This window comes from Cydia strobilella, chromosome 20 (genome assembly GCF_947568885.1).
Source record: "Cydia strobilella chromosome 20, ilCydStro3.1, whole genome shotgun sequence".
Taxonomy (NCBI): domain Eukaryota; kingdom Metazoa; phylum Arthropoda; class Insecta; order Lepidoptera; family Tortricidae; genus Cydia; species Cydia strobilella.
Genome location: NC_086060.1, coordinates 9,190,881 through 9,216,534, shown reverse-complemented (window position 1 = coordinate 9,216,534; position 25,654 = coordinate 9,190,881). Strand labels below are relative to the sequence as shown.

The 25,654-nt window shown below is 36.2% G+C and overlaps 3 protein-coding genes across 4 annotated transcripts in view; 2 read left to right on the top strand and 1 right to left on the bottom strand.

Moving 5' to 3' along the window:
- Positions 1–1,445: 1,445 nt before the first annotated feature.
- LOC134750532 (uncharacterized) lies at positions 1,446–21,784 on the top strand. The gene is made up of 8 exons (XM_063685727.1): positions 1,446–1,522; positions 4,459–4,625; positions 5,960–6,126; positions 9,997–10,140; positions 15,082–15,215; positions 19,936–20,079; positions 20,372–20,517; positions 21,607–21,784. The coding sequence occupies exons 2-8, from the start codon at positions 4,476–4,478 to the stop codon at positions 21,769–21,771; spliced, it is 1,050 nt and encodes a 349-aa protein (XP_063541797.1). The 5' UTR covers positions 1,446–1,522; positions 4,459–4,475; the 3' UTR covers positions 21,772–21,784.
- The window catches only part of LOC134750516 (uncharacterized), a 90,786-nt gene continuing 68,919 nt past the window's right edge, over positions 3,788–25,654 (top strand). The window contains exon 1 of the mRNA XM_063685706.1: positions 3,788–3,791. The gene's annotated coding sequence lies outside the window, so the exon portion shown is untranslated. The remainder of the gene's footprint in view (positions 3,792–25,654) is intronic.
- Positions 22,390–25,096, bottom strand: LOC134750466 (uncharacterized). 2 transcript variants are annotated; one of them, XM_063685626.1, is made up of 3 exons: positions 24,993–25,096; positions 23,262–23,316; positions 22,390–22,985 (listed from the first exon to the last, which is right to left on the bottom strand). In XM_063685626.1, the coding sequence occupies exons 1-3, from the start codon at positions 25,056–25,058 to the stop codon at positions 22,510–22,512; spliced, it is 597 nt and encodes a 198-aa protein (XP_063541696.1). In that variant the 5' UTR covers positions 25,059–25,096; the 3' UTR covers positions 22,390–22,509. The 2 variants fall into 2 exon arrangements, with proteins under 2 accessions (XP_063541696.1, XP_063541695.1); XM_063685625.1 differs by having other exon boundaries at positions 22,390–22,992; positions 23,266–23,316; positions 24,993–25,095.

The window sequence follows — 25,654 nt, the reverse complement described above, 5'->3', positions numbered from 1 at the left end:
TTCGCGGTGTAGTAACTAAATTATACTTATAATTAAGTTTAACTATTTGACCTAAATAATAGGTACCATATCCATAATTTCAAAGATCGCCTTATTTTCTCAATAATTAAGGATTCAAATCACGCTTGGACAATGATGCTCAAAATGGGGCCAAATGATTCATTTTTGCTCAACAAAATTAAAGGCCCAACAATTTACTTCCAAGTCAGTATTAAAATATACTTTATGCTCTAAAGAATAGGGTCGAATTTCGCGGTATGAAAGCTTGGCAGTATCGAATTCCTCTGTGGATTATGAAGCCATAAGAATTGAACGTGATTATGTTATTTTATTCGTTTTTGAAGTGAAAATATTATATAAGAAGAAAATTTCGTGCAGATTTTATATAAAGTTCCTAGGTATCATAATAAAGATTGGCGCCTGTTTCACCAACTTGACAATTGATGCCTGATGTGTACTTGTTGGAACAGTAATGTACAGTCGAAAGCAAAATTGATCCATACAAATGGCTCAAAAATGTGTGAACACGACTTTATTGTCTAAGGTACGTACACATATTTTTGAGACTTGGAATGTACTTATATATATTTTTATAGCTAGGTATTGTTAAGAATCAACTTGGAGATTAATTTTATTTAAAATACTATAATAAGTATAATAACGAAAATGTAACACGAGATGACAAAAAAGTCTTCCTCATGACTTACGAAAATAAATGCACTTCAATTATTCTCGTATCTATTCATGATAATGTTAACCGGTTGAATGGTTTCGCGCCATTTTTTTGCTCTCCTTGTCTACGGTAGGCTTAAGTCATTCACTCCCGTCATCTTCACCATAAATCTAACTGTATTACACTAGAAATAAAGTCTCGATTCACTTGTCAAAGAAACTGCAGGTTCACTGTAATACGTGACTCCAGTAACGTCAAAGCATAGGCTCCGGCGCATTCGAAAACCGAAGCGTACAATTTAATTTGAACTGTATTGGTCTTGAAATACAGTTCATTTTGCTTGCAGCTTTGTATATTGCAGTCTCGCTCTACTTTCGATGTTCAAATTTTCCCGTTAGCTATGTGTAGCGGTTCCCTCATTGGCCATACAAGCCGTGACAGCAACCTCCTTAGTAAAGAAGACCATGTTCCTACACTAGTTCCATTTAAATAAGTCTTATTCAATTTATCCGGCTGCTCGACATAAGTGACACGCAATTTCTAACTCTCTTTACATGTAAGATACGTTTTATAATTGATTGCATTGTACATTTAGCTGTAGAATGGCTGAGTTTTAGAAGTTCATTTTGTACGCAAACGAAGATAACTTTAAACGTGTTCCGTGGATTCTCGAAATCATTACGTGAGCGATTTTGGACTTTGGCGACAAATGTTTAAAGTTGAATTTCAAAGTGTTTGTGTGTCTAAAATTTTAGACACTAAATTAGACACGTGAAAGTTTTGCAGTGAAAAGCAAGTTTCGTTATCAGATTATCAAAGGATGTGATTTGTTAAAGGATTTATCATGATGTAAGTGTATCTGTATACAAACTAGAATTAAACTTTTGATATTAATATTTATATAATTTGCAGGCATATAAAAACGCCTTACAATTTGCCATTAAAATTCTAGTTAAATACTGAACTGCAATACACGTATAACCAAATTAAAAAGAAAAAAATAAACAACTTCGAACAGTTACCTATGGCGTTAAGCGTCAATTAGATTAGCTAGGTATTACTTTTTTGTCCTAATCTGTCATTTTCACTTATGTAATTGTAAGAAAGGGATAAAACATAAAGTAACCAATTGAGGCTTGTAAACTTGTAGTTATATAAAATAAGGGGTTAGAATGTTAGTTTGTGATTCAATTTGCTTACCTATATGTATGTATAGGTATCATGCAAGAAACATTGTCGTATTCTGTTTCCGCTTTAACGAAATTAACCACTTTCGTGTACATACGATATCAATATTAAGTAGGTAGGTACTCAGCTATATATTTACAATTGCAATGATGTTGTATATCCATATTTAGCTCATAAAAATCTTACTTTCAGAAAACTGCGATTAAATAATTTAATAATTTCCCTTTTCGAAAAGCATGGAGTCATAGAAAGTTAAAAAAACTGGCCAAGTGCGAGTCGGACTCGCGCACGAAGGGTTCCGTACCATTACGGAACAAACAGCAAAAAAATCACGTTTGTTGTATGGGAGCCCCATTTAAATATTTATATTATTCTGTTTTTAGTATTTGTTGTTATAGCGGCAACAGAAATACATCATCTGCGAAAATTTCAAGTGTCTAGCTATCACGGTTCATGCTATACAGCCTGGTGACAGACGGACAGACGGACAGACGGACAGACGGACAGACGGACAGACGGACAGACGGACAGACGGACAGACGGACGGACAGACGGACAGACGGACGGACAGACGGACAGACGGACAGCGGAGTCTTAGTAATAGGGTCCCGTTTTTACCCTTTGGGTACGGAACCCTAAAAAGCAGAACCTATATTTTGTAATAGGTAATAAAATGAAGAAATATAAGCGTACCTAATAAGGCCCGTGGGGGTGATATATATATTTTTTAAATTTTTGCTCGTATTTTTTATTAAAATATGTACCTATTTAGTAACACATCTTTGTTAGCTTACAAATTAGGATGTATCCCGTTATAATTATTTGACCACTTTATCCGTCACTATAATAGTCACAGATGAAGTCACCATCAAATATCTCCTCCACTTTTCACCTTTTCACCACACAAATTTGTAACTAATTTGTAACTAAACCAAACGTACATCGACAACTTATATCTATATCCTATATTACTACGCACACCTCAGTAATAGGGCCCAGGACTGAGTCAGTATAGAGATAGTTTGAGTCCCGGGGAAGGACATAGGGTAGTTTTTATCCCAGAAGTCATCCTTTAAGGGGTGAATAGGGGGGTGACAGTTTGCATGGGGAATCGACAAAAAGCAGATTGGATAAAAGAAAGCTACCCAAATTACTAACTCCACGCAGACGAAGTCGCGGGCAAAAGCTAGTACCTTAATAAACTACAGAAATCTGTATTATGTACCCTTGAATGCTAAATTATCAAACGTTATCATGCCAAATAATTGGCTTCTTAGCTTTATAAGAAGTGTTAAAAAAATTGCGTCACGTTACTCACATTTTTGTTGAATGCCCCTGAAGGTGAGACTACTTGGTCCAATTTTGTACACGACAGCAAATACACCTATTTCTAGGCGAATAAATTTATTTAGACCTAATATTTGCCAAGGCCGTCCTAACGATATCTTGTGTTGACATGTAACAGGGAATATCATCGTCCGTAAATGAGGAGCGGGTCAAATGTCACATGCACACATTTGGGTGGTATTATTTGCTAGTCATAAATGTTCCTAATTTAGGGAATCATGACATGGTAAAAATGTGGATATATTTGTAACATTCAAAGATCTTCCTTTATGAAATTAAATCAAATCAAATATTATTTTTATTGAGATTAATAAGAACCGGCCAAGTACGAGTCGGACTCGCGCACCGAGGGTTCCGTACTTTTTAGTATTTATTGTTATAGCGGCAACAGAAATACATCATCAGTGAAAATTTCAACTGTCTAGCTATCACGGTTCATGAGATACAGCCTGGTGACAGACAGACAGACGGACAGCAGTCTTAGTAATAGGGTCCCGTTTTTACCCTTTGGGTCTTCTTCTTCTTGTTGTGCCATATCCTCAGCGGATGTCGGCGACCATCTTACGGAACTTGGTTCTATCCAGTGCCAGTCTAGACAAACTGGCAGTGTCCCGTTTGGGTACGGAACCCTAAAAAGGATATTTTATACAAAAGCAAGCTTCTTCAAGAAAACCTTTCTATTTTCCGAGAAAATTTTATAGGTTTTTTTATTCCAACCTCTACCACCGATAATTATATTTCGATTGCTTTACTCTAAAATTAGTACATTACTTACAAATAAAAAAAAAGCATCGTAGAGATTGGCGCCTCTTCTGAAAATTCGATGTTTTTTTTTTAAGATACGGAGCCCGATTCGACATAACGAAAACTTGTAAAATGAAACCCAATTTTTTTTTTTGAGGTTTGATTTAATAGCTTATAATTTACTTTCTTCATGATATTTTATTACAAACGAAAACTAAATCAAGATTTTATGTTATTTATGACGCAAAAAGATTAAAAGATAAAGTATTGTTAAAGTAATACACCAATCATCATCAAATAAAGGATTTAATACAATAAAAGCAGACATAACTTGGGGAACTCCACTAGGCGACGCCATTACGGCGATGCTCATCTGTCAAGTCCTTGCCGCGCTATAGTGATGTATCCATTTCCAATACCGATTGTATAGCTGAACTCGCGAAAGCCTCATTATCGGTTATTAGTATCCCTATTTCGAAATATAAACCTACTTTTTTAACTTCCAGATCAACAGTTTCCTAAAATGCCTGGAAGCTGGTGGACGGTGGTGGTGTTAGCCACTCTTGCGTTGCGATCGCAAGCCGATGGGGGGTTTAGGCTGCCTGACCAGCCACCCAAGGAAGAAAGGGAGGAGGGGAGGTCATTGCACTTTAATGGAGGTCAAGGGAGATCGGTAAGAATTTCATAAAATTTTATTTTGGATACTAATTTAGAAAATCTAGTTAAAAATTAATAGATCAGAATCTTCTCTATCAATCTGATGTTTATATCTAAATCCAAATAATAATGCACGAAATACTATTTATGAAATATATGTACAAGGGTTTGCGAGTGGATCATTGTTTTTTAATTTCAAACAAGCAGGACAATATTCAGCTTAGAAACAAATTAAAAGTTGAACAATTCACTGTCTCGGGTGGGACGTGAACCCACGACCACTGGACCCAGTGCTCTCCCATATGAGCTACCAAGACCTTATCCAATACAGCGAATATTTTCACCATATATGAGCCTCAGGGAGACCCTAGAGACATCTACCGTAAGAGTGTTACACCTCTTAAACGGCTACCGTAAACTGGGGTGAGTAGGAGCAAAACTGACATTCAAACCTCGATAACATTTTATTATTACATATGCAAACTGAATGGTGTATATAATAAGTGTTCCGGACGTTTGTATTTTAGTTTTTATTTTATTTTGGGTAGTTCCATTTCATAACTTTGACGATAAACAGGAAAAACGACCTTTCCCCGTAGTCCCTCGTAATTGGGGTGAGATGGGTTTTCATACAAAGGTGATTTTGGAAGATTGTTGGATCGATTTTTTTTAATTATGAGTATTACCTACTATAGCGCCATTTTAAATTGGTTTTTTTTTGTAGCAGTAGCCCTAATTCTCATCTCACCCCCCTTTCAAACCTTCTCTCCCCATTTATAACCCAACTCTCCCCAGGAACCACCACTCACCCCATTTTGCGGTACCAGAGTTCCAAGTCAAATTGGAAATATTCGCTATCCCATGCTAAATTAATTTTGTAATTAGCAGAAACATCTGCGAACGATGCTATTAAGCTTTAAAACAAATTAAAAGTGGTTAAATTAATATTATCGTTCGCAGACGTTTCTGGGCGAATCAACTTTTAGAACTCTGATTTCGTGTTTTGCTCACTAGCAAAGAAAAATCGATTTTTCAAAAACCATGTTGATTTTTTTTACTTTTTTGTTTACACAGGCATTATTAGATCCATAATTATTTAATTATAGTTTAATAATACATAACATTGTAGGAGAGGCCGGAAAACCGCTCAAAGATGGACGAGTGAGTTTGAGGGCCGACACGTAATAGTGGAGGCCCTCAAATAATACGAGCCCATCTTGAAGTGCTTTATCTAGTGCATAGATCTATGCTAGGGAGTCAAGGGACACGAAATTAAGTGTTCTAAAAGTTGATTCACCCTTCTGCTTTATACACCTAATAAAAATAATAACCTAACAAAACCATTTCCAGCCTGAAGCCCAAGGCCGAGGGTTCCTGGACTGGCTAGGCTTTGGCGAAGACCAGGACCCGTACATCCAGCAGGCGACGCAGCAGTGTGTCAACGGGGACCTTGGTGACTGCTTTAAGGCACAAGCCCTGCGCTCCTTCGATGATTTCTTCGACAAGCCAGCTTACCAGTAAGTCCATAAGTCCTCTTCTTATTTTTCCGGTAGCATCTTCATGGAATCTGAAGTCAGCTTTTGACAACCTTGTTTGTGTACTAGGTAAGAATTCGAGTAAGCATCGATTTTTATTAAAGCGACATTTATCTAACTTTCCAAACTATAAATTAAATCATTAAATCATTTATTCATTTGCAAGAATGTAGTACGCAAAACAAGTTCTTACAATATAAAGATGTCCAATACATTCTGCTTAACAAAGCATGCAAAGAAGGCTTAGACTACACTTAGCTAAATGACAAATATTTTTAAGTACCTAAGGAGATGATATTATTACACATATGTCAATTATCAGAATTCCAGAAAGACTAGTATTGTAAAATAAAGTAACATTATATAATTCAATTAGTAGAATGTCAAATTTTGAATCACATATAATAATAGAAATATTCATTCAATAATTAATTTGCATTATAATCAAAATCGAAATATTCATTAAGGCTGTAGAAACAATTTTGTTGAAGCCATTTTGTCACTTTTTTCTTAAAGATATATTAGAAACTAAACCTTATAGTATCTACCTAGCTTTTTTTGATCAAATATTATGTAGTGGCTGGTAAATGTCAAGTGATATTTGTGTGTAAATTCAGAAAAACTTTTTGATGTAAACCGAATCCAAAATGTCAGGTACCTTTTATTTATTTACGTTAGACTAAAGACAACTATTAACTGAAATAGATGTCATATACTAAAGAAAAAGTGACCAAGCCCTCCCGGTCTGCCGTGTCAGACGTATCTCTGCTATCTTTAGATAGCAGAGATACGCCTAACCAGTGCTTGATGAAACTAGACACTATGCTTTATATAATACTTAAACAAAATTTCAAAAAATGTCTTTAGTTATTGAGATATTTCATGTTTTAAGATAGACGTTTTCGAATTTTTGGACATTGAGTTATGCGTATCTCTTCTAACTCAAGTTAGAATAATTATGCATAACTCTTCGCAGTTTTTTTACGGCAAACTGGATATCTACTATCTCGAGTTATCATAGTTTCGCGTAACCACACGCAGGTAGTACGGCGATAGGCGGCTCGCGGTGAGGCGGGGGGCGGGGCGCGGAGGGAGCGGCTCGTCGCTCATTGCCACGTGTATTTGTTTATTTGTGTCGTTTTCAAGCAAAAGGTACCACATTGTCGCTTTTCATAAGGACATTCTGACAGGTTTTTCGTATAAAGATACAAGCAATTTTCGTCCTTATGGTAAGCGACAATGTGGTACCTTTTGATTGAAACCGTCACATTTACATTTCATTACGTACGTAATATTGACCCGGTTAAGTTAGCGTTCCGGTGTTTTTTTATGTTGTTTGTTCAAAATATGATAAATTAGTCTTTGAAATGAGTTTTTTTACGAAGTAGAGCCTTGATATGAATGTGTAGTGATAGAAATGTGGTAGAAAACAAAGGTTGTGCGACTAATTATCTTAGCTAATCTCACTTTGTAATCATTGCTGAAAACCCTGTGAAAAACTAAACTATTTCGTTTTTTTTAAATCTTAAGATAACCTACATAGGTACTGAACTGTTTATCGTCATCCGCTGTCTGTCATGAACTAGTCGTCAACTGGTCTTGTGATTGTCATGTCTAATTTTGAATCTAAATGTCGGTCGTTCCAAATGTTCCAATATTCCAAATATGTATGTCAGTCAGCCAGTCAGTCAGTCGGTCTATGTCAGGTCGCCACGGAGGTTAGAAGCCCCGACAGGTACCTACTTACAAAAATCTTAACGTAAATAAAAAATAAAAAATGACAAACACAAAATTAATTGAAATAACTGACAATATAATATAAGTAATGCACGAGTACTATCTTGTTACATACTTCTGTAGTAGTTTCTTTCTTCTGTAGAAGATTACTAATAAATGCATAAAAAGTAAGTAAAGTTATGAACATAATTTTTTAAAACATATTTTTTTAATCTTCTTTTCATTTTTATTACTAAAAGCAAGAAAAAGTTTCAAACAGTGTCAGTAGACGCAAAATATTAGTTTAAACATATATTTGGATCGCTGGAGTGTCTTATTTTGAAATACATAGAAACGTATAGTTAATGATTCTGATTCTGAATAATTTTTTTGGAGTAACTGACCTTAATATTTTTACTATATATCTTCTAATACCCACAATAAATTTACACCAAACCTGAACCAAAACCTGAGTTCCACTAGGTACAGCCGGGGTTCATCATCAGCTCTATCTTGGGTACTGCTCTCCCAAGTGCTCATCAAGGCGTGTCGGATGACCAAAACAGCGTTTGTCTACGTTGCACCAAACCTGAGTTCCACTAGGTACAGCCAGGGTTCAGCATCAGCTTTATCTTGGGTACTGCTCCCCCAACTACTCATTAAGACGTGTTGGATGACCAAAACAGCGTGTGCCTATGTTGCACCAAACCTGAGTTCCACTAGGTACAGCCAGGGTTCAGCATCAGCTCAGATCTATGTATACTAAAACCTTCTCCAAGATGTAACAAACATTTTTCTGAATACCGCATCAAACTCGGTTCAGCCAAACGCGAGATAATCTCGGACAAACATACGGGTCAAACTGAGAACCTTTTTTTTAAGGCGGTTAAAAATTTTGGAGTAACTGACCTTCTGCCGTTAATTCCGCCTTTTACACTTACTGGGATTAAATATTAAATAAAGTACTTACAAACAAACACACACACACACACACACACACACACACACACACACACACACACACATACATACATACATACATACGTATATACATACATACATACATACATACATACATGCAATACATGCAAACGCTATTAAACATAAGGCTCTTTCCACCATACGATTGATCTACTTTATAACCAATGATGTAAGGACTGATGGAAATCGGGCTCCTTGTATGTAATGTGAGTTAGCACAATATAAAATGGATTATCTTGTGTAGTCTGGTTACGCGTTTTACTAGGAGCACTAATACAACGAACTCTTACAACTTAAGATAAAAGAACTACGCGTGACCACCTCAATATTCCCCATGCCCTGGTTACACGTTTTACTAGAAGTTGATACAATGTAGTCTTCTAACTTTAGATAAACGAAAACCGCAATAAGCCCGCGAGCCGTGGCCACGCGAAATAGTATGAGCGCTCATACAACGAACTCGTCTAACTTTAAGTTAACATAGTTACGCGCAACCACCAAATGTATGAAACAGTGGTTACGCCAAACTATGTTTATGCGTTTATTTCAAAAACTATGTACTTTTACAAAAAAAAAGTAAATAAATATTATTCTTCACGTCTATTGAAACACAAAACACATATTAAAAATGACTTAACTCAATAAACTCACGAAATATATGAGTTTATTAGTTTTCACGCTCACCAAAAACTTTAAAGTCGATTTACTCAAAACTATGTTTTTTGAGATAGCAGAGATACGTCTGACACGGCAGCGGTGGCCGGCGAGGCCGAAATCCAACCAACGTCTTCAGGTTACGTATCTAAGTCCTGACCACTTAACTAGACCGGTCAACTTAAAAATATAAATATAAAAATATTTAAGAAAATGAAAATAATTAATAAAATATTTTGGTTTATAAACCGTCGACCGATCTGGCCTAGTGGGTAGTGACCCTGCCTGTGAAGCTGATGCGATGGTCCTGGGTTCGAACCCCAGGTAGTGCATTTATTTGTGTGATGAACACAGATATTTGTTCCTGAGTCATGGGTGTTTTCTATGTATAAGTATGTATTTATCTATATAAGTATGTATATCGTCGCCTAGCACCCATAATACTACATAATTATTTAATAAAATAATTTGGTTGGTTCTTACTAGTAAAAAATTTCACAGGCTATCAGAAAACGCTGTTCTGGTGAAGATAGAGTCCCAAGCCAGAGCCCTGGCCAGGGAGCCTCCACAGCTGAGCTCCCAGCCGCGCAGTGAGGACTCTGACTGGGATGCCTTAGTCAAGTTTGGGATGAGGAAGATTGAAAGGTAAGTCGTAATTAATATTTATTTAATAAAAAATTTATATAAATAAATTCTGGTTTCTTGTTTAATAATTAAATATAAAGTTTTTTTTATTAATTTATTAAGTACAGACATTCATCATTATGGGTACGTAAATAAATGGGTAAAATCTAATGTTTACAAATATCCCGAAATACTCAAGAATTAGTATATCTGTGTAATTTTCAGTCTCAATAAGTCAAACTCTACTTAATGTACTAAAATTTTACACCGCGTAAAAAAGAATCTTATAATAATTATTATAATAAAGAATGAGACAATGTAGAGAAACTTAAACTCAATAGGAAGAAAGCTCTTTTCTTCACTTTTTGTGCATAAATTTGAGATATTTATACCTTTTTTGCAACATATTAAGAAATATTTTAATAAAAAAAAAACCGTGAGACAGACATACTAAACATATTAATAACGGGTCACTCACGTATTTAACACATACACACGTACGTACATACATACATACGTACGTACGTAACATGTCGAGCGTTTTTCGACTTAAAATACGTGAGTGACCCGTTGTTAATATGTTTAATATATTAAGAAATATACTGAATTTGTTACTGGTTCAGTACACCTGTGACGCTCTGACGGCACCAGCATCACTTGGCAGGAGCCGCGAACATTTAATTTAGATGCTAATCGGATATCCGGATTTTCAGGGCTGTGCCAACAGAGAAGTGATGGGGGTGCTATTTAAAATATTGACGTTTTGACAGTTTACTTCATAGAGTAGCTGCTCTTAGAATAATTGTTTTACAGTAATGATGGCTTAAAATAAATTAGACAAGATGGTTTTTGGATTAAAAAATAATAAATATTTAAAACACCGTTTAATCGCAGATTATTATATTACATCTTAGGCCTCTCTAACTAACTTAATACTAGTACTAAATATGAATGTTAACGCTTTTGGAATTAAGCGACCATCATTAATAGGTTTGGATTCCCAAGCCGTGTAAACTAGGGCGGATCATCTTTGCTTACGTCAACGTGTATATATAAAAGTAATAATTCAACAATATCAACAATAATCTAGCAATAACCAACAATAACATTTGAAGTTAGTCTATTAAAAACAGTAAATAAATCAAGACATCATCATCAACTGTAATAAAAAGTGCGCCAAATACAAAATGAGCCTAATTTTTCAGATCTTTCAACTTTACGTGATCCATTATAATTTTTTTTTTATAAAAGTGGCAACCCTACATGAAGATATTAAGCTCATGTTCGTTTATTTCAATTTCCGGTTCTCTTTGATATTGCCAACAAGTGATTTAATATAAGTAGATAGGCACATTTGAGCTACCATTTAAAATTCAATATAATGGTCAATGTTCAGAATAACGTTTTTTGTTTTAAAATAAAAAGCCAAAGATAAAAATTCAATTCAATTTGAATTAGCAACGCGCACATTTTTCGTTTAAAAATCACTGGATAATTAAAAAAATACAAGCCAGACATATCGACTTGAAAATCTTATAATGTCAATGAAACTCGAGCTAGGGATTACCTATTTAGACGACAATATTTTACTCAAATACATACATAGAAAATATCTAATGATTCAGGAACAAATATAATTATTTGGGGTAGGTATTAATATATCCTTAAGGATGACTCACGCTAGACCGGGCCGGGCCCGGGCCCGGGCCGGGTCCGACACGTCATTTTCTATGACGGCTGGGCAGTGATCACGTGGTGCTTTTCATAGAAGACGAAGCGACGGAAGCTCCGGCCCGGCCGGCTGTCACTATGCCTGTCACTTTCGCACTTACCTACTTGTTAGAACGTGACAGGCACAGGCATGGTGACAGGCGTTAAAAATGCTACCGTGTTAAGCCCGGTCTCCATTTTCAAGCACTAACAGTGCCTGAGTGAGTAGCGGTCGAGAAAATACGTGAGTGAAACCGCTAAGTTAGTTAAGTTAATATGTCTCACGATAGTTTAAATTCGATAATTAATCATGACATTACTTAAAAGTTATGTCATTAATTCAAGATCGTGTTTGGCCCGTATGAAACAGCCCAGCTTGGCAGGTACGCACTACCTACCTGTCGTTTACTCTTTTACACCACCTGGGTCCGAACAGAGATTATAACTTGTTTAGGATTGATATATTCAAATTAATCACTAAACTTATTTCCTGTGAAATCCCCTAAAATGATTAATGAGTAACCCTTTTCAAACAGATTTCAGACAGGTACCTATAGGTTTCTTATTTATTTTTCCTTAAGGATTAACTTCGAGTTTTCCTTTTTTTGCTGTTTTTAGGGTTCCGTAATTCAAAAGGAAAAACTGGAACCCTTATAGGATCACTTTGTCGTCCGTCCGTCTGTCAGTCTGGCAAGAACCTTTATCTCGAGAACGCGTGGAGGTATCGAGTTAAAATTAATACAATACACTCAGGTCTACAGTCCCTGTAAGCTGTGAAAATATAAAATTTCTAAGTTAATGCAAAGATATAACTCCGTGATAGATGGATACAGTCTAAGGAAAAAACGTGCCTCGAGAATCAAGAAAATTTGATTCTCGAACAGATGGCGCCACTACCTTTGACCTACTCTCGTATAGAGGGTGTTGACAGTTTCATCAGTGAAAGAACATGTGTCAAAATCATATAAAAATAATTATTGCAAATAAAATAAAAACATTTATCCATATATAAATAAATTTTATGGTATTTTTATACATCTTCTTTTTTAGTTTTAATCGTGTGTCGATAGATGGCAGTGAATTTACTGTGGCTACAAAATTTACTATGACAGTACCGCTCTATCCTATTATATCCTCTTTGGTTAAAGTAAAAAAAAGATACGACCGTTTATGACGCAAAAAACATATTTCGACACTCTCAAGGGAATCAACATGGGTACTTCCCGTTGATCTAGAACTATGAAATTTGGCAAGTGATATCGTATTACACTACAAGGATAGGGAAAAATCTGAAAACTCTAAATTTGTAAAAAAAAAAATTTAAATTTGTACGGAACCCTTTGTGGAGTCCAGGTCGCACCTGTCTGGTTTTTTTCTTGATTCAACTTAATTTTAACTTTGCAACTGGCAACTGCTTCCTAATTAAACAGCATAAGATAGGCAGCTACTTTTGGTAGATTTTTCTTCTTCTTTTTCTTTTGGTGCCATGCCCATCTAATGGGCGTCGGCGGTCAAATACAATACAAAAATACAAAATACAAAAATCTTTATTTGTTTTAAACACAAATTGCCATGATTTAGGTGATGGAGCCGCCCGGTAAGCAAAAAAAATGCCTGTTTCTTTATTTATTTTATATTATATAAATAGGCAGACTTTGCGTTAAATTGCGACCTTGCAAAGTGCGATCTTGTACGTGAAGTCTTAGCTACATAGATAATACGTCTATTATTTTTGTAGTTAGGGTTATATGGTAATAATTTGTGTGTTTTTAGTGTTGTTTGTAGTGTGTAGGTTGTAGTTGTTTGTCGGTTAGCATTGGCATTCAGCTTTCTGGTCTTTGCTGATCTCTTGAGGGTGGCTGCGTCTTTTGTAAGTGTCCAGTCCTTAATGTTATCTATCCATTTATATCTATTGACGACCGGTCTGGCCTAGTGGATAGTGACCCTGCCTGTGAAGCCGATGGTCCTGGGTTCGAATCCCGGTAAGGGCATTTTTTTGTGTGATGAGCACAGATATTTGTTCCTGAGTCATGGGTGTTTTCTATGTATTTAAGTATTTATATATATATCATTGTCTGAGTACCCATAACACAAGCCTCCTTGGGCTTACCGTGGGACTTAGTCAATCTGTGTAAGAATGTCCTATAATATTTATTTATTGATTTTTATCTAGGTCTCCCTCTCCCTCTTCTTCCCATGAATTTTTCCTACATTTTTCTTATTATAAGTAAATTAATTACTTCTAGTTTGTAATTTATTAAGGACTTTCATACCTTTAAAGGAACACAATAAAGTAGAACCTACAGATAAATACATCCCTGCCCTCTTAGTAGCAATTACGTTTCTGCAAATTCTCCAATTATTCATAATATGTGTCATCTGTATAATAATTTTTGCTCCGAGTGTGTGTTTTCTCAATGTCTTCAAGTTTTCAAAGCTGCTGTGTGTAGTCATCAGTGTGTGTGTGTTTTAATTTGAGTGTCTTTTAAAAAAGGCTTATTTCTCAATGAAATCCATACAAAAATAAACCCTTTAAGTAGGATAAATTTGGGTTTATTTTTGAATGGATTTCATAGAGATAAATATATTATAAGATAAATAAGCCCTCTTGAAACGACAGTCGTAATTTATTACCTTTATCTTTATTTGTTCATCTTAGTAGTAATTTACGAGTGTTGAGAACAGTTGTTGTTGTTAAGTAACAAGCCTGTGATAGTTATAGTATACTAAGTATAATAAATATATACGAATGAATCTTATACTATTAGTTTGTAATTTGTTACTGTTCCTAGGTAAAAATAAAATAAATAAATTTGAGTGCCATCACTCAAAATAAATGAAGTGGATGAAGATATCAATGTCACTCATTTAATTGACAGATTGGAGTGCTAGAGCAGAAAATAAATAAAAATCGACCATCAATCATAATCTAAAAGGTTTAGGCATGGCTCAAGTAGATTTTTGACTGATTATATTTCTCTAAGGCCCACTTGCACCATTCCAATAACCCAGGGTTAACCGGTTAAACTTGGAGTTACAATTTGACATTGGGTAAACGGTTTAACCGCATAACCCCGGGTTAATTATATGGTTCACATTGTATATTATAGTATGGCTGAATTGACGTGTAAAATTTGTACAATTTTATCAATAAATGTAATCTTATCTTAGTTGGATGGCGCTTAGAAGCAATTTCTTTTATACGTTGTGGGGAGGATTTATAATTATCTAATCATTTTTCTATGTTCACAGATTCTTGAGGTCTACTGCCCTGGAAATGAACCTCGATGATGACGTCACGTCTAACGGTGTCATCGCACCGCGGTTCCTGGACGAGATTGCAGATGAAGTGGACGTTATTGAGGATAAGAAGGCACCGCCTTTCCGTGAGTAGTCAATCTATAACTTTTATCTAGGAGAAGCAAGATTCAAGGAAACCTGATACAGTAAGACAGCTTTTTCTTAAACATTGGAAGGCAGGATCGAGAAGACGAGAAACAGAGCAAAGCCTAGAATTACATAGTTCAGCCGAGTGAAAAAGAATGTGTCATATCGTAAGGGGAAATCAAGCGAATGTCCAATGAAAGAGGATTGGCGATTACTCCACCAACAAGAGCAGAGTTCTTAAGTTATGATGATGATGATGTCGAAATTTTCTGCGTATCTACAATATATGGTATTCAAATTCTACCATTATGTTTCTATAAGCATTTTGCCATAAGCCTAATTTGAAAACTACCTAACCAAAACCAATTTCAAGTTGTTCGATTTGAAAGCTTGGAACTTCAATTGTTCCATTATGAATTAAATAAATAAAAAATATATTTAATATATCGCTTTATTGTTTCGCTCAAATCCAATTACATTGGATCGATGCTATTAGATTAGGCCTATTCATACTTGGCAAGACTAAACATTCTATAACTGTACCAATCAGCTCCATTTCATCTCGTTATTGTTGTCATTACGTCTTGATTAGTCTGCCGCACTAAGGTCGTCATCGTGTGTGTGTTCATTTGTCCGAGATTGTCACATTTAAGAATTTCTTGTTATAGTGGCAGATCTTAGGTCCACCACCTTGCATTTTTGAGACAAAGCAAACCGTTTGGAACAGTTGTTTCTGGGGGTGATCTGAGCTGATTTAGCCCGGTTGCCACGAGGTCCCCCCCAGCAGGTGGGCAGGGGAGGGGGGGGAAAAGTGGCTCCGGCGCGCCTCACTCTAAGCTTTATATCTGCATACATCTAGCAAATATATCAAGTTTGGTGTCTTTTTCGTATAATTCGAGGATGAAGAATTCATTTCTGTGACTAAATTTTCACTCACCCATACAAAAAATACGAGAAATTCAAAATTCAAAAAATTTCTTTACACTTTGTTTTTCGAAAATCCTCTACAAAATTAAAACTATGGCGATTTGCTCTAGAAAAAAAAATACATGTGAATAGCCCAGTTATCCTTCTATATAAAATAGTAAACTTGTCAAACATTTTTCTTTTATTACTCTGTTAAAAAAATGTTTTGTGTCGCGCGGCGTACCCGCGTTGTAAGAGCGGTATGCAGCTTTTAGGATTTTTAAGTATGTTTAGATGATTCCTGATGAGTTGTTATTCTTCTGTTCGTAGATTACATTAATAAATTACTTCTGGACGTGATATATATACAAATATATAAATAAAGACTGGGAAAACTTTACTATTAACTAGCTTTTGCCCGCGACTTCGTCTGCGTGGAGTTAGTAATTTGGGTAGCTTATTTTTTATCCAATATGCTTTTTATCGATTTCCCATACAAACATCCACCTCCCTTTTCACCCTCTTAAAGGATAATTTCTGATATAAAAACCACCCCGGGACTCAAACTATCTCTATATCAAATTTCAACTAAATCGGTCTAGCGGTTTAAGCCTGAAGAGGTAACAGATAGACAGACAGACACACTTTCGCATATATAATACTAGTTCTTGCCCGCGACTTTTATCCAATCTCCTTTTTATTGATTCCCCATATAAACTTCCACCCCCCTTTTCACCCCCTTAAGGGGTGAGTTCTGAGATAAAAACTATCCTATGTCCTTCCCCGAGACTCAAACTATCTCTACACCCAATTTCAAGTAAATCGGTTCAGCGGTTAAAGCGTGAAGAGGTAACAGACAGACAGAAAGACACACCTTCGCATTTAAAATATTAGTATGGATGTGATAAAATGAACATAGTTAGATGTTTGACAAAAAATGTGGGTTGAAATAAGATATATATTGTTCGCAATTGCCACTACATGCACATAAATATGTCAGTGCATTTTAGTTTTTTTTAACGCAGTTGCACCTCCCTGTGCATTTTGTTTTGCAGCGGCATCGAATAAGCTCTAAACAAGCAACAGCCGCCGCAGGTAGGCTTGTCCATATGGGCTCCCAATAACCTGTTGCTGAGGGGCTATAATATGTCCCCAAACATAGCCTCCTTGGTATACTGCACGGAGAATAATGTTTACTTAGCGCATCTTCCGTTGGAGGCAGATTCTCTAACTGGAGATTTCTTCGGCACTCATTTACACTCGTACTTGTACCTGATCTGAAATCAGTAACAAAATGCATAGTGTTAAAATAAGTCTAGGGTTGACACCTCGCGTAATTCAAATTTGTTCAGACTTAATATTGTAAGACTTACTTGAGTTACTTGTCATATAAGACAATAACAAATTTTTCCAATATTGGCAACGCCTGCTCAATATTGCCTTGTTTGCCAAATTTAAATCCCTTCGTTACAGCAGGATATGCGCTCCAAGCTTGAAATACGCTTTTTGTCCCCTTTCCACACAAAAAAGAAATAGTGTCGCAACCTGAAAAGGCGTGGAAGAATGGCAAGACTTCTGTCCTTTCTGGTCCTGTAAAATAAATTATACATCTATGCGTTACAAATAAAATCATATATTTAAAGGAAGTTTGCAGCACGTGACCAGTTGCCCTCGTACAGGAAGCAGACACGCGCATGATGGTCCATTATGTGGCTGATGCTGTAGCCACAGGTCACACAAAAATTATGCTACGCACAGTGGATACTGATGTTGTTGTTCTCGCAGTTGCCGGAGCTCCAGGAGTTATGGGTACATATTGGCACAGGAAAGAATGACCAGTTCCTCTCGTGCCATGCTATTGCATCTTCATTAGGTAACTTTTGTAGTTCCTCCATTAATTGTAAATAAAATAAATATGTCACCGCAGTACGAGACAGGTCATCTGGGCAGTTGGTCAAGTGCTGCAAACTTTCTTTAAATATATGATTTTATTTGTAACGCATAGATATATAATTTATTTCACAGGACCAGAAAATACAGTAGTCTTGGCATTCTTCCACGCCTTTTCAGGTTGCGACACTATTTCTTTTTTGTGTGGAAAGGTGAAAAAAAGCGTATTTCAAGCTTGGAGGGCATATCCTGCTGTAACAGAGGGATTTAAATACGACAAACAAGGCAATACTGAGCAGGCGTTGCCAAATTTGCCAATATTGGAAAAATTTGTTATGGTCTTGTATCACAAGTAAGAGTCTTACATTTTTAAGTCTGGACAGATTTGAATTACGAGGTATGAATTGATTCCTCGACAGTATTTTAACACTATGCATTTTGTTACTGATTTCAGATCAGGTATAGTACAAGTACGAGGTACGAGTGTAAATGAGTGCCAAAGAGTACTTTATACAATAAGAAATCTCCAGTTAGAGCAGGGTTTCTTAAAGTGGGGTCCACGGACCCCTTAGGGGTTCGTAGCATGTTTATCAGGGGTCCGCAGTAAGTCAAATATCTACTGTAAACATACTTATTAGGAAATGTTGTAATAAACTTGACGAGACCTAAGTGTAATGAAACCTATAATAAAAGTAAATTTTAAAATATAAATAAGGGTTTTTATTATTTTTCTAAAATATATTTTAACCGGGGTCCGTGGAATTGTTTAAATTGTGAAAATGGTCCGTGACAGCAAAAAATTTAAGAAACCGTGAGTTAGAGAATCTGCCTTAAACAGAAGATGCCCTACGTAAACATATTCTCCGTGCAGTTTACCAAGGAGGAGTTTGGGGAGGAGGTTTGGGGACAGATTATATCCTCTTAGCAACAGCTACCATGCCCTGCTGACTGGGGCTGGTCCAAACAAAATGGTTAATGGGAGCCCATATGGACAAGCCGACCTGCGGCGGCTGCTACTTGTTTGGAGATTATTCGTTGCCGCTGCAAAACAAATGAGCAAGGAGGTGCAACTGCGTTAAAAAAACTAAAATGTACGGACCTATGTGCATGTAGTGACAATTGCGAACAATAGATATCTAATTTTAACCCGCATTTTTGTCAAACATCTAACTATGTTAATTTTATCACATTTATAATAACTACTGGCAAATTTATAAAATGTAGGCGCGAAGGGATATCGTCCCATATAAAATTTGAATTTCGCGCCTTTTTCTGCTGACATGATTTGCTTGACCAACTATATATCACATCCAGAAGTAATTTATTAATGTAATCTACAACCAGAAGAATAACAACTTATCAGAAATCATCTAAACATACTTAAAAATCCTAAAAGCTGCATACCGCTCTTACAACACGGGTACGCCGCGCGACACAAAACATTTTTTTAACAGAGTTATAAAAGAAAAATGTTTGACAAGTTTACTATTTTATATAGAAGGATAACTGGGCTATTCACAGGTATTTTTTTTCTAGAACAAATCGCCATAGTTTTAAAATTGTAGAGGATTTTCGAAAAAAAAAGTGTAAAGAAAATTTTTGAATTTTGAATTTCTCGTATTTTTTGTATGGGTGAGTGAAAATTAAGTCACAGAAATGAATTCTACATCCTCGAATTATACGAAAAAGACACCAAACTTGATATATTTGCTAGATGTATGCAGATATAAAGCTTAAGAGTGGGGCGCGCCGGAGGCACTTTTCCCCCCCCTCCCCTGCCCACCTGCTGGGGGGAACCTCGTGGCAACCGGGCTAAATCAGCTCAGATCACCCCCAGGAACACCTGTTCCAAGCGGTTTGCTTTGTCTCAAAAATGCAAGGTCCCCTTAGAAAACGGGATCTAAGATCTCTAACTATTACCAGGTCGCCATAAGTTGAAGAAGCTCATCATCCCCATGCTGCTGATCCTCAAGCTGTTCAAGCTGAAACTGCTGCTGTTCCTGCCACTCATCCTGGGTCTCGCCAGCTTCAAGAAGTTCCTTGGGTTCATGGCCTTGATCATTCCAGGTAATTCTTTTTTGAGATAGAACACCTCATAATGTGATGGTGAGAAACTGAAGCTATTTAAATTTTTAAGAATACTGAGATGTACGAGGTTCTATGATTGAAAGACTTTAGTCAAGTCAAGGACTTTAGTTTTTTTTAAATGCGATTCAAAAGGATTTTAGAATGGTCTGTAATAACTCCGCCATTCTGAAGATTCAACCTGACGCTTAAGAAAAATAGCGGCTAATATAAACGCTAATATGCACGAAGACAAAGCTTTTCAAAAATTAAGAGACATTCTGACGATTTCCAGGCGTGATCGGCTACTTCAAGTTCTGCAAGCCCAACAGCTCTCCTTTCTCCAGCGGCCATTACACCGGACCTCAATATTCCCCTGCTGGTATAGGCCTGGGACAGGGACCATACAGGGAAGGCAGCTACGACCACTATGAGTACCCAGTAAGTTCTGCAAATTCTTGACTTACTTTTCCTTAATGTCCTATGTTCTCTAGATAGAGCAGAGGGCGCTCACAATGCGCCGCCATCTACGTAGTTCGGTCTTGAGCTTCGTGCTTGAGTTCGCTCCAAGTCTTCCCCATAGGCTTCGCCTCTGTAATAATAGTCCGTCGCCATGTCTGCTTTCACGACAACGTTTTCTCTTTCCTTGGGGATTCCAGTCTAGGGCTTGCGTCGGTATGTGGTCAGAATCCCTTCGGAGTGTGTGCCCAATCCAACTCCATTTCCGGCGCTTGATCTGCTGGTCGAGTGGGGTCTCATTGCAGAATCTCCACATGTTGGCATTGGATATTTTCGTAAACGCTATAGCTACGAGTACGTCACTCGCTGATCGCTCGCGAACAACTTGTAGAGAACAGTGCGTACATAATGCACGTGCAGGTAGCGAGCCTTTCCGGAAACATATTTAAAACGTTTGCCAGTTTTAGGCGCCACCTTTAGGTCCCATTTGTCATTACTGGTACTTATGTTGCCACTTGTTTTAACATGAATGTTTAATTCCTATTAGTTTTTCATTAGTAATTGTAGAAAGCTGAGTTTGCCACAGCTCTGGAGTTGCAGGCGTCAATTGGCAACATTATCGTGATTATTTAGACAACTTAAAGATTGAAAAGTAAGGATAGAAAAAACATTTCTTCCTACTAAATAAATACTGCATAAATATTTTCTCAGCTGGATAATTAAATCTGCAGCTTTTAAAGCCTTCTTAAAAGAAAACCATTTCGTAAATAAAATATTTCTCTTTTTATATAAATATGAAGAGATTATCTTTTCGAAAGTCTCCCTAGGGAGGCAAATGATTGTAAATCAGCATAATAAAACAGAAGATTTATTTTTAATAGGGAAGTTGTTTTGCAAATGGTTTAGCAATCTCTGGAATGAAATGAAACGTTTCGCAATTAACGATTTCTGGAGGATAATAATCTTGGCTTAGTTTTTCCTGCTTACGCTCAGTGGCGGCCTCAAATTTTTATTTTTCTTGTTAGACTACGGTGAAACCAAATCTCCTTGTAATATTTGACTTCATTTCAGACCGGCCACAAATACGGCGGAGGCGGCTACGGATCCGGAGGCGGCTATGGATCCGGTGGTGTCGCGTTCAGAGACCATGAGTCCAACGCGCAGAGCCTCGCCTACAACGGCTGGGAGTACAGGAACAAGAAGGGGGGAGAGGACATCAAGGCTGAGCAAGCATAAGACTGATAACTTACACACAAGGGATTGAGCACCGCAACCGCATAAATGACTAAGGTCCTTTTCAGACTTTCCGGTATGAATACCATCGCAATGTCATTATTCCTTTACAATCACCAAAATATTAAAAAAAAGAGTAACATTAACTATCACAAGTCAAGACTAAAGAAAACAGGTACCTACAATTAAATTTATTTTTCTAGTTATATAGAAAATACCTACATACATTTTCATTTGTGTGTTTTAAATACATTCGTGGTACAATATGAAACAATTGAGTTAATTTATTAATTACATGGGAAGACAACAATAGAAGACATTGCTTGATTGAGATTGAAGATTGAGAGTATAAGATTTTGAGAATACTCGTAAAATCACCCACTTAGCTCACTTGTTTCATAATATACGATTTTCAAAAAAATATTCTTAAACACGCTGATATCCATCAGCTAAAATGTTAAGTGCTATGTACTATTAAGTTATGACCATTTTTGGATCATTCTCAAAAAATATGTCATTCACAAAAAATGTGTCTAAATATGTAAGTGTATGAAAAGACGTGGCAATTAGATGCAACCGCAGACATGTTCTCAGAGAATGACCCTTTTATATTCTTAAACGTAGTTTTAGTTATAAAATATTTATTGTTGTGTAAATAAACTTTAAAAACAAATTCATATCTTTTAATTCACACTCGTACTTTAACTTACTTTGCTCACTTATTTTACATTCAAAAATTTTTCACCAATATTTTTTGAAATGAGTCTTAACGACATCATAATCTTTTTTATTGTCTAGAAATTCGAACTCGTCGAAATCTTGAAATATGATCGTGTTGTCTCTGTCTGTGTGTCTTTTCATTCTTTTGGCTTTCGGTGATATCCTGTTCGGCATTTTTTGGATCTGGCTGCGGTATTTGGGTATCTTGCTGTTCCATTTTCTGACTTTCTTGCCGAACTTGAGTGCCGCTTGGGTGGTGGGATCATCGTCTCTTTCATCGAATTCCTCTACCTCATCACTAGCTGGTGGAAGTGTTGCTTTTGTGGTAAGACGATTGGACATCGTCTTCTTATATTTTTTATTCCTTGCTATGATCTTCTGTATCGCAGATTTCGGATGCTTCTTGAACAGCTTTTTCGTTGCCTTTATCTCTTCTGGGGTCACGGGTATAAGCATTTTGTTATCTGGTTTGTCGAAATATGTATCACTCTCTTTATCTGGTAACTGCAAATAAAATATAAAAAGTATCAATGGTGTTTCCTGTTTAACCAATATGTATTAACAATAAATACTTAATCATGCATACAGTGGGTACAATTTGGGTACAATATTTGGGTAGCAAGAAAAATATCCCTTGTTAAATCATTATTTTTTAAAGACTGTTATGGCATACCTACATCTGAAATGTACCTAAATAATTACTGCCATAGGATTACTACCTATTTTGTATTTCTATTTTAGTTTTTATAAACTAGAATACTACAAGTTTATACTTACCATGCCTTTTTTTGACTTTGCGAGAGCATTCTGTAAAATTTTTGGAGGAATCTGAAAAAAAAAAAACATTTTTATGAGTATAGGTACGTACCTATCTATATTTTTCGTACCGAGTCGAGTGCTGAGGAGGTACACCAGAAAATAGTTACTTAGTGAATACCTTACTCTAAGTACTATCCTCGACCACAGGATATTTTTCTTTGCAGTCAAAACACTTTACATTTTAATAGAAGCTTAAAATTACATGTTATTATATATTATGTAGAGATTCTTGTCACTATATTGCATGCACCGTTCTGCCTGGACAAATTACTAGTAATATGGTTTCCTAATCCATAATATGATATCTGAAAGTATATGTAAACTATTTTGGTTTAACGAGGCAACGCTTAAGTTGAACAATATGTAAAATAAGCACGTTCTGGGTCCGAAATGCATATTTTAGTAAGTTTCAGAGAACGTTTTAATTTAGAGTGCATTTTTATTCAAACTTCGTGAAATAAATTTACATATTTATACCACAACCACAAGTTTTGAAAGTTTTTCCTGATGAATTATGCGAAATAAAATAATTATACACTGATTTTCACTTAAGAACAATGGTAAGGGCCTATTTCGCTCAAACAAGCACAATCGTCTGCGCGCTCAAGGGCAGGGGCGTAACTAGAGGATACGGGCCCGGGGCAGTCACCAAATTTGCGCCCCTGACGACTTACAAAAGTTTTCCTGCTGCTGCCTTTTGCCCATTTTGGCGCCCCCCCTTGGATGGCGCCCGGGGCACTTGCCCCCTCTCCCCCCCCCCTAGTTACGCTACTGCTCAAGGGGAGGGAAGAAGCTGTGGTTATCTGACTGCTATTTAATTTGATATTGTTTCTATTTGCTTCATATTTTTCCACTTCTTCATAAATTATTTATTTCTGGTACCTTGTTGTACATGTTGCGCATTTGTGACAAAAGTGTTCACTTGATTACGAGGGTACGATCCATTCACAATTTTATTACTTAGTGTGTCACGTCACGTCTCATGAATCAGCTTGTATACCGTTACAGATAAATACAATATTATGTACCTAAGGGCCACTGACACCATCCCACTTAACCCGGGGTTAAGCGGTTAAACCGTTCAGTATCAAATTGTACTAGTAACCATGGTAACCTCAGGTATAACCGGTTAACCCGGGTTAGTGTAAATAATTATGTCGTTTATTAGGTATTAGTGAACGTTATCAACGTGCAATTTTTCACAGAAAAGTAAATAAAGTGCCTTGTAAAGCTCGAAATAAAAAATTTGTACCTGTCTCCGGCAAGCTCGGTTCTCCATACAAACGTAGTTCCGCTCTCATTCTAAAACGACTAGCTAGATTGCTCTGAAACTTAGTACTTACAATAGGATAAGGTATATCTATGTCTGTAATTAGTTTATGTAGCTTCAGATACCATGGTTAAAAAAGAATACAGCAGATTTTAAGTTTTTCATACAAAACTTGTTTTTGCTCTATTTCGTTTGTTTTATAAACTGGAGCTATGTAAATTAATTTCAGACCTAGATATACCTCATGTCATTTGTATGAGCAACGTTTCATTACAATCCAACACGTAGTTTTAACATGAGAGCGGAACTGCGTTTGTATGGAAAGGTGCAATTCTGCCGAGCTTGCCGGAGACTCTTAAGGTTAAATAAGTTTATCAAAATTTATTTATAGGTTTCAGAACATTCCAAATCATACCTGCACACGATTAAGATCCGCAGAAACGTAACAAATCAATGTGATCCCAAACAACGGGTAGTACATGTTAACACACTAACGTACATTGATGCAGCCTTGCGGCAACATGCCTTTTTATTAACTACGCTTGGTTTTGCTTTATACAACATCAACACCATTGTTCAGCTTTGTTGCTTTGCAGGTTTTATAGAGGGAGATTTAGTGGGGAATAATTTTTAGGCATCGATATCGATGGAAAGAGGTAAGATGCGTATTTTTATTTTAAATCTACAGTTGAACATCGGTTAAAATAATGTCTGCAAATTTCTAAAATATAGATTGTTTATTTAATAAATAATAAATTATTTCAAAAATACTCAACATATTTTAGAAATTTGCAGACATTTAAGGTAAATATTATTTTTTGTTTTGTTTTTTCATAGGTACCTTAGTACCTTATTAGGTAATACCTAAATTATGTTAAACTTACGGATGTTATTATCATGAATAAAGATTGCGATGTCAAATATATAATTATGTTAAATAAATAAGTACTAAAAAGAAAGTAACCAAGTCCCTCAGTGTCCGAGGTCTGATTTCAACCAAAAATAAGCTTTAAATTAAGAATCTCTCTTGTTAGCTATATTCCATGCGTATTTAAAAGTTTGAACCTAGATAATTTA

Bases quoted from the DNA above. Each gene is read 5' to 3' on its own strand.
- LOC134750466 (XM_063685625.1), bottom strand. From the start codon at position 25,058: ATGTACTACCCGTTGTTTGGGATCACATTGATTTGTTACGTTTCTGCG. The intron at 23,317-24,992 runs GTATGATTTGGA...TTTTTTTTTCAG, and splicing joins CGGATCTTAATCGTGTGCAG to ATTCCTCCAAAAATTTTACA. The intron at 22,993-23,265 runs GTAAGTATAAAC...TTTTATTTGCAG, and splicing joins CAAAGTCAAAAAAAGGCATG to TTACCAGATAAAGAGAGTGA.
- LOC134750532 (XM_063685727.1), top strand. From the start codon at position 4,476: ATGCCTGGAAGCTGGTGGACGGTGGTGGTGTTAGCCACTCTTGCGTTG. The intron at 15,216-19,935 runs GTGAGTAGTCAA...AACTATTACCAG, and splicing joins TAAGAAGGCACCGCCTTTCC to GTCGCCATAAGTTGAAGAAG. The intron at 20,080-20,371 runs GTAATTCTTTTT...GACGATTTCCAG, and splicing joins CATGGCCTTGATCATTCCAG to GCGTGATCGGCTACTTCAAG.